Source organism: Tinamus guttatus, unplaced genomic scaffold (assembly GCF_059628265.1).
Source record: "Tinamus guttatus ecotype Peru unplaced genomic scaffold, ASM5962826v1 Tinamus_guttatus_pri_ptg000203l, whole genome shotgun sequence".
Taxonomy (NCBI): domain Eukaryota; kingdom Metazoa; phylum Chordata; class Aves; order Tinamiformes; family Tinamidae; genus Tinamus; species Tinamus guttatus.
The window spans coordinates 3,016,561-3,025,410 of NW_028288737.1; the positions used below are offsets into that span (position 1 = coordinate 3,016,561).

General features: G+C 50.1%; 1 protein-coding gene across 1 annotated transcript; it reads left to right on the forward strand.

Moving 5' to 3' along the window:
• The first annotated feature begins 878 nt into the window (after window positions 1–878).
• Window positions 879–5,796, forward strand: TMEM200C (transmembrane protein 200C). Its single transcript, XM_088524113.1, has 2 exons — window positions 879–983; window positions 3,461–5,796. The coding sequence occupies exon 2, from the start codon at window positions 3,491–3,493 to the stop codon at window positions 5,129–5,131; it is 1,641 nt and encodes a 546-aa protein (XP_088380239.1). The 5' UTR covers window positions 879–983; window positions 3,461–3,490; the 3' UTR covers window positions 5,132–5,796.
• The last annotated feature ends 3,054 nt before the right edge of the window (window positions 5,797–8,850 follow it).

The window sequence follows — 8,850 nt, forward strand, 5'->3', positions numbered from 1 at the left end:
GATGGGACCTCACGCAGTCCAAGAGCAAATGTGAGACAACATCTCATGGGGGGTTACATCCAGAAGGGAGGGAAAGAGTTGCCATAGCTCACTGACGGCCCCGTGCTTGCGGAACCAGGGAGAAGCACCCGCAGGGAGCGAGCCCTCCGACTCCTTTCCCGGGCCAGGGAGGGAGCTAACGGGCAGGAACGGGAAGGAGCCGCCTGCCTCCCTCCTCCCCCAGGAGGATGCGAGCGGAGCAGGACAGCGCAGCGCAGGGGACGAAGTCGCTGAGGGCGGCTGAGGGCGGGACGGTTGAGGGCGGGACAGAGCGCGGCCGTTGAGGGAGGGACGGTTGGGGGCGGGGCAGGGCGCGGCCGTTGGGGGCGGGACGGTTGGGGGCGGGGCAGGGCGCGGCCGTTGAGGGCGGGACGGTTGGGGGCGGGGCAGGGCGCGGCCGTTGAGGGCGGGGCGCGGCCGCTGGGGGCGGGACGGCTGGGGGCGGAGCGCGGCTGTTGAGGGCGGGGCGGGGCGGGCGGCAGGTGCGCAGGTGGCGGCGGCGGCGGCGGGCGGCCCGGGGAGGGCGCGGGGCGGCGGGCGCGTCCATCTCCTGCCGCAATTTCCCTGTGTCACGGCTCCCGTCGCCTAGCAACGGCACCGAGTCCGGCCGGCAGCCGCGCGCCGCCCGCAGAGGCGGCGGCTCCGGCGGGTCCGGCCGCCGCGGCGGGCGCTGCCCGGGGGCGGCCCCGCGGCGGGGAGGATGCGGCAGGGCGAGGGGGCCGCGCTCCCGCCGAGCTCCCTGAGCCGGCCGGCGGCGGCGGGGCCGAGGGGGCGCCCGGCGCTCGGCCCAGCCCCGCCGCCCGCCCGCCCTGGGCCGTGAGGAGCGGCGAGGCGGCGGCGGTGGCGGGGCGGGCGCCGCGCGGGGATGCCTGCTCGGGCCGGAAAGTTTCTTCTCCGCGGTGGCTCCGCCGCTTCCAGCGCCGGCTTCTCCCCGGTCTTCCTCGGTGAGTGAGCGCGTCCCCCCCGCGGCTGCACCGCTGCCATTTTGAGCGGTAGTTTTGCCCGCGCGCTTCCCCCCTCGGCCAAAAGCTCGGCGGGGCGACCCTGCAGACCCCCGGGCGCCACTGTCCTCGGGGAAGCCAAGCGGCTCTCCGGGCAGCTCCGCTCCGCTCCGGGGGTGCCTGGGCATGGAGTCGGCCAGGCTCGGCTCCCCCGAAGGGCGGCAGCTGCTCGCTAGGGACCCCCTCCAGAAACATCTCCCGGCAAGTGCCCCGCGGTCCAATACCAAAATCTTAAAAACTATATTATTTCCCCCACCTGCCCACAGCCTGAGCTCTCGGCGAAGTTGCTGAAGCCGCAGCAAGCCTCGTTGTCGGCCGATACGCGAGCGCTAATTCCGGCTGCTCGCGACCCGGAGAGCAAGAGTTAAACCGGTCTCTTGTCGTGTGTCGAAGCGAGTGACCGGCTTAGCGTTAAAATTGTGCTTGGCTCTCGACGAGCAGCCCTAACATAATCTTGGAGCTAATCTTTAATCTAGTCGAAACACACACACGAAAAAAGAAACGGTCCTGGGAAGCTTGTTTAAGAAGCTGAAACCGGTTTGTCTGTTTCTGGCGGTCGCCTTCGGTTCATGCGAAATGTGATTTCTGCCCATAGCCTTGAAAAACCTTCGCGAGTCTTGGGTTATTCTATTAGATTGCAATCATTAATAACAGCCAGTGATCTTCTCATCCTCTCCATCACATGCTACCCCTCCTTTTCCCCTGTATTGAAAAACTAAGTACCGAGTGAGGCTGATCTGCAAAGATTGCTTAGGGATGATTACTGAGGATTACATCTGTTTTTGCCGTGCTAGAGGAGACGGGTTCCTCTCCAGTGGGGCAGTAGAAAGAATGAGATCAACAAACCTGCAATTAAAGCAGATCAGGGCCCGTTAATTGCCCTTCTGAACAGCCAAAGAATTCCTTAAACACAAAGGAAGGGGGAGCAAATAAATAGTTTGACAGTACTAAAGAGAAGACAAGTCTCTGCTCTTTGTTTTAAGCGTGTAATACCTTAGAGAGTAATTAAACAATGTCCTTAGTGATAATACTGCCCATTTACGGGGGAAATACAGAGAGAATGGGACACGGCACTGCTGCATGAGGGGCAAATCTGGGAAGAGAAAAGAAACAAAATGTAAAAGCTGATCAATGGGGGAAGCAGGGAGGTGGGGGGTAAGATTGCTGTGGATGCTTGCCTGGTCGCCTCGGAATACACTGAATTGAACTTTATGAGCCGTACTATATTTATTGCTGTCATCTTTCTCTAAAACAAATTAAAAAGGCAGACACTTAAAAAGAGATGGGGGGAGGGAAAACCCCTGCTCAGTAGAATGAAAATCTTCAAAAATATATTTACAACAGTGCAGAAATTGTTTCTGTGTTGTGCGTTTTTGTAGCCCAAATCACTGGAACACACAGATGTCTCCCAAGGGTCCAGTAAAATAAAGCAATAAATGCTTAGTGTTTGGTCCTGTCAGCTTCCCTATAGGAAATCAGTGCTATTTCTCCAGGGTACAAACAAGGGTTCTCTCCTCCTTTAATAAAATTTGACATGCTGTGTTTTACCTACCTATCAGCCACTGTCTCCCATTTCTGGGGGCGGGGGGAATTCGTTAGTGTTACATAACAGTTACCTTGAACATTACACATGTTTCCAAATCAGGTGGCTGTCCAGCTGATATACCCAGGCTATAGACAGAAGATGGATTTCTACAATATTGCAGATAAAATGCAAATGAAATGACTTTGGAAAAAACTTTTACAAGGCACTGCTCTTTGGATGTTCAAATGTTCCCCTTGTGGGTGTTTTTTGTTTGTTTCAGTAATACCCTTCCCATTCAAAAAAAAAAAAAAAAGAAAAAAAGACAAAAAAGGTGTTTAACCCCCTCTCCCTTAGCAAAAGTTTAATAACATGGAGGATAGCTATAGATCAAGCATACTGATTTCCTGCTTTTATTTTCCTTTTCTCCCCAAATCCAGCTCCTGTGATATAACTAACACCACAGCATAATCCAAGGCCCCAATAGGGAAGAGGACTCAAATGTAGGGAATTGGTCAGCATCTTGTCTCCCTGGTGCCTTGCAAGCTCCTTTTGAGAGCTGGGGCTTCACTTTCTGTTTGGGTGCATCAACTGCTACCACTCCCTTTATTCTTTACTGGAACCCAAAGAATTTGGTTAGTGATGGGACTGAAGCTGCTGATTTTTTTGTCTTCTCCATCTGTCACTCTCTCACACACACGAGTTGTAGGTGTGAGGGAGGTCAGCCTGTTGGTGTCACCATCCCCCTAACACACATACATGCACACACACACACACACACACACATATCACATGCTTGCTGAGAATTTTAGCTACCAGGAGTTTGAAGGAGCAACAGGAAACAGGCACCTCTTGCACTGCCCCTGGTTCTCACCTTCTTTTTTCCTTCTCATTGCAGAAGCTGGAGCGGTGCCCTGGGTAACCAGCCATGATTGCCACTGGAGGCCTCCTGAGGATCTCAGCTAGGAAACAGGATCCCTTACGGCCCCAAAGCCAGGTCCCCAAACGCAAACGCAAAGCCAAAAAGAAGCGCAAGAACGACGTGGTGGTTGTGAAGGGCAAGCTCAAGCTGTGCTCCCTTTCGGGGCTCATTGCCCTCTGTGGGATCCTGGTGCTGTTGGTGGGCATCGCCTTGGCGGTGGTGGGCTACTGGCCGAAACCCAGCCAGGTGTACAGAGAAGGCAGTCTCAGTGGGAACAGACACGTGGTGCCGCAGGGGGGCACCCCCAGGAACCGCTCCCGGAGCCAGGCAGCTTCCCATCCAGAAACACCCCCTGGAGCCAACTCCTCCACTACTGGCAACATGCGGGGATCCCCACTGTCCCCCGCAACGTCCTCATCTCCCCAAGCCTCCGTGGGTTTCCTCTTCCGTCTCTTCTCGGGCTACTTGCATTCAGACAAGCTGAAGGTGCTGGGGCCCCTCATCATGGGCATCGGTATCTTCCTCTTCATCTGTGCCAATGCGGTGCTGCATGAGAACCGTGACAAGAAGACCAAGATCATCAACCTGCGTGACCTCTATTCCACAGTCATCGATGCCCACAGTCTGCGGGCCAAGGATGGGGGCGCCCCGGCCGCAGCCCCTCTCAACGGCTTTGTCAACTACGTGCAGGCCCGGGGCCTGGAGCTCAAGCCCGGCAGTGAGGGCCTGGGCGCTGCGGCCATGCTTGCCAAGAGCTCCTGGCCTCCAGGGCTCAGTGTGTCCCTCTCCCCACCTGAGCGGGCGTCCTCGCCGCGGCGTTCCTCCTTCTCCAGCCCACCACAGGCGCCCAGCCTGGCGGAGGCCGTGTACAGCATTTACCGCGAGCGGGCAGCCCTTGCTGGCCGCCCCCTGGCCAGTCCGCCCTGCAGCCCCCCGGAGAGCTGGGGCAGGCACAGCACGGCCAGCTCCATTGTGGGCTCCTCGCTCAGCACCTTCACACTCCTGCCCCTGAAGCAGGGGGGCGGGGTGGGGGGCTGGCAGAGGCCCCCTGGTGAGCGGGGAGCCCGCGAGATCCCACGGGGGGAATTTGAGCTGAGCCTCACTGACCTCAGCAGCAGCTGTGCGGACGGACGTGGTGGGACGGGGAGGCGCAAGCTGGTCCTAAGGCGGCAGAGCACCAGCTGCCTGCCTGATGCCAGGCGTCCTCTTTCTCCCGAGCCTCCTCAGTCCCCATCCATCAGTGGGGGCCCAAACTCTAGCCTTTTGGTAAAGGCATCTTCTAGCTACTCCAAACCTCTGGATCTGGAGGGATCTCCTCCCTCCCCCGCCACCGCTATCACCAGGATGGGTTCCCAGAGCTCCCAGTCTGAGCCTTCCAGCAGCAGCAATAAGGGCTACAGCCACCTGGAGGAGGCAGGCACCTCCTTGGAGTCAGTTGCCAACACCCCAGCCAGTAAAATCCAGGACTGTGAGGAGGAGCCAGTCAAGCAGACTGCCGGCCTCGAGGCTACCAGCAAAGAACAAACGGGGGAGAAACCTCAGCAGACTCAAAGACAGTACACAAATAAAGAGAAACTCTTTATGATTTCTAGGTCGCACACTGCGTTAGAGCTGGAAGACGGGGAGCTGGAGAGCACTGGCATCTAAACCAAGCAGAGAAGGCTCGAGGACACCTTGCAACCCTCCACACCTTCCCCCTCTATCTTCTTGTGGACTAAAGAAACCAACCGATATCCAAAGAGCTGCAGTATGTTGTCCTTAAAAGTTGAATTCAATAAATCCATCCTGTAGATGGCTTCAGGAAGAAAAAAACAAAATCCTTGCAGTCCGATCGTGATTGTATGTTCCATGCAAGCCAAATTGTATTAAATATCCACAGTCGAGTACATTCTTTGGAAGAGTTTAATACAATTTTGGACAGTATAATTGTGCACTTTACTGTTTGATTTCCAAGTGCCCCTTCTTCTCCTCTAATTTCTTTCTTGCTGATATACCACTAACTGCTTGAAAACCACAGGCACTTTTTTATGCTCCAAGGCAACGTGGTCTACAGTTCAAGAAAGCTGAGCTCTCTCTTTGTTTTGGTTCAATTACTCTAAAAAGTTTGCAAGGCCTTAAGGATGACGTACCTTGACAAAGAATGAGTTTGTTTAAATTCTGGAAAATTGAGAACTTAGAAGAGACTGGAGCTGAACAGAGCTCTGAGAATTTAGGTAAAACCATAACATTCCTGAATCCAAAATACCTACTACCAGACGATACTTTATTAAGTATTATTGCATATGTATTGACTAATAGCATTAACAGATTTTTTTTTTTTAATAAATACAAACAAAACTGCTACCCCAAAATAGTCCTTTATTTTGGTAAGTAATTTCAGATCAGAAACTTTTGGGTTTATGCTGTGAAAGATTAAAGGGATGCTACAAAGTCAATGATTTTCTTTTCAGTGGGTAATCATTTAGGAGCAATTTCAAAACAGAGAAGCTGTGCTTAAATTTTATCAGCAGATTGTGTCTCCATTTCTAACAGTACTTTGTGACAGTTGAAAAATCTGAGATTTTGACATTCTAAGAAAAAAGGTTTATGAAGGTAACACCTTCTATTAAAATAGAGTTTTCATAAGAAACATTAATCTCAAACAGTAACATATTCTTTCTGGATCTCTCACCTCCTTTAGAACAGTTGCTTTAAGCCTTTCTGCAGCTAAGCCTGCTATTTTGTGAGTGCATATACATAAGTTTAATTTTAAAGCACAGTGATGGTCCTGTCAATCTCTTAGGAGCTGCCCCACTGAAGTCAGTGGGAGCGTTTGCATGACTTCAGTGTGATGAGGATTTCTCCTGCGTGTGAGAAGCAGCAAGCTGCCTGAAGGCTGGGGAATGTATATTCGCCAGTCAGATTTTTGCTAAATTGATGGATTGCTTCATTTTCATGCTTGCAACACAACACACTTTCTTGTCCAAGAAGGGTAGCTTTAAATGCTCTGAAAATGTTGTCGATACTTCACATTTTAAGTATGGAGGCGGCATTCCACTACTGCACCATGAGAATTTGACATTAAACATATATAATATGCACATACTCCATAGGCTTTCTTTTGCAGTTAAACTTTTCATTATGGCTTTATGTTTTAAAACATGTAAATGAAAAACAATGTCAGAATTCTAAAACTACGAAAGCAGAAAGTGCTTGTCCTGTTGAGCAGTGGAGAGATCCAGATGGCAACATCTTTTCTCCTGTCAGTAGCAACTAGTGAAATGACGATATGAACATCATTACAGCATTGTTCCTATCAAGCTGCTAGCACACAGCTGGCAGAAAATATGCTTTAAAACTGCCTGGGCTGGAAGAGGATTGATTAGGCCTCAGCTAATGTGGCTGGCCTGGTACTGTGAAAAGGCAGTTCAGCTGGAACTGACATTTGCACAGTTCTTTCCTCCCAGTTCCAAGTCTGCAGTGATTCTAAACTTCTGTTCTGTGCCTTTCCTATGATTTACAGCAAGATTGATGAGAGGTGCCTGAATGGCATTACCTGATGCCGACAGAAATGTTAGTTATTGAAGGCTCCCTAATTGTTATTCCATATGGAAATTACTCACAGAGGTGCAGTGAAAGAGGCCAGCCATGGAGAAGGGAGGAAGGAGTAGTTACAGGATAGCAGACTCATCATGCAGTATGGCCACTTTTTATTTTATTCTGAGAGAAACTTTTTTTTTTTTTTTCATATTTGCAGTCACTAACTTTTTGCTTAGTCACCTATATCTACAGTTTGTGCTGAAAAAAAATCTTCTGCGTATTCCTTAGACTGAATTAAGAGAAAGCAGTCTAGTAACTTTCAGACATTTAGTTTTCTGCAAAGCTTTCTATCCATCTGAATTAAAATGAATATTATCTTTAATAGATAAAATTATATACTTTTTTGACAAAACAGGAAAAGGCCGAAACATGAACAGTCATCAATCAAGCTAGATTTTATAACACAAACTAGAGATCATTTGTACTGTACAACTTACTTACTAAGCACAGAAAATCTTCTCTCTTTGCCAAAACTCACTGCTTTTTCAAATTCATTTATTAAATTGTTGATGACTTTTGTGATAAATTTAAGGTCTGAAAATTTTATTCAAGAATTAAAGATGAGCATGTTATTTTAGCACGCTAAAATCCAGTCCTTGAGCATCAGGGGTCTCCTGTGCACGGTTGTGGTACCCCTGGGGAGGAGTGCAGTGACCGGTGAGGAGCTGAGGCTCTCCTGGTGGTTTCTGTCAGGAATTTAAAGCGCACTGAGCTCTCCTTGATTCTCTCCTGGTTGGCCTTGGCTGCCTAGGCCAGCGAGGCCGCCTCTTGGCCGTGGTGTGCCCATTCTGCTCTGTTTACACATTTTCTCCTGATCTAACATCTGCCTTTCAACCTTCCTCCCCAGTTCCTGCAGCCAAATTCCTGCCTAGTCCTTGTGGAGAGGTGAGAAGCTGCCTCCATCTAACAGCATCTGCCTGCCTCAGTGCTGCAGAAAGGGGTGTACCGGCACACCAGCGCTCAGGGAGATGGACTCACTGGCCACCTTGTTGAAGAAATGATACCCCGAAGATATGTGAAGCTAGTATCTAGGCATGAATTCTTGATCAGAACTCTTATTCCAGAAAGGCCGTTGGCTATTTTTGTTTCGAGCAAAGAAGTGCTATGTTATATATATAAAATTTCAAAAGAAAAGTAGATTTTAACCTGAAGTCAGCCTTTATGGCGAGGTACAGGCCTCCAATCGTTTGTTATGACTATCAATGCTTCTTGGAGTTGTCTGAGCACTCAGACTAATGCCCTAATTGTACTTCAGCTGTGCTGCTGTTGGTCACCAAACCCTCAGGACCCCAGAGGAGATGCTCACATGATCACACTCTAACCCAGTTCTGGCTCAGTTTAGTGGTTAGCAAAGATGTAGTATTTAAAATCCTTAAGTTAACCTGGCTCACTTGACTGAACTGATTTATTGAACTCTCACAGAAGCAACTCAGACGACAAGACTTCAGCTGATGGCAAAAAAGGGGACAGCAGCAAAGGAGAGGATGGAGAGTAAGAGGGGAAAACAACTCCATGTAAAGTCTGTGTCCTTGTAAACTGCACATGAAAAGAAAATTGCAGGTCTTGGAGAGGGCTCTAACCTTGATGCTCAGCTGATGACTTATCAGCAGTTCTATTACAGAAGGCAAAAGCCCAACTTTATTACACCATGTTATTTTGATACATTTTAAACAACCTTTTCCAAGAAATTACATTGTCTAATAGTGAAGAATAGCTCATTTACAAACACCTAATTAGATAACTGTTAACATACTTGTAGGTCTGCAGTCTGCTTTAGAATACGCATT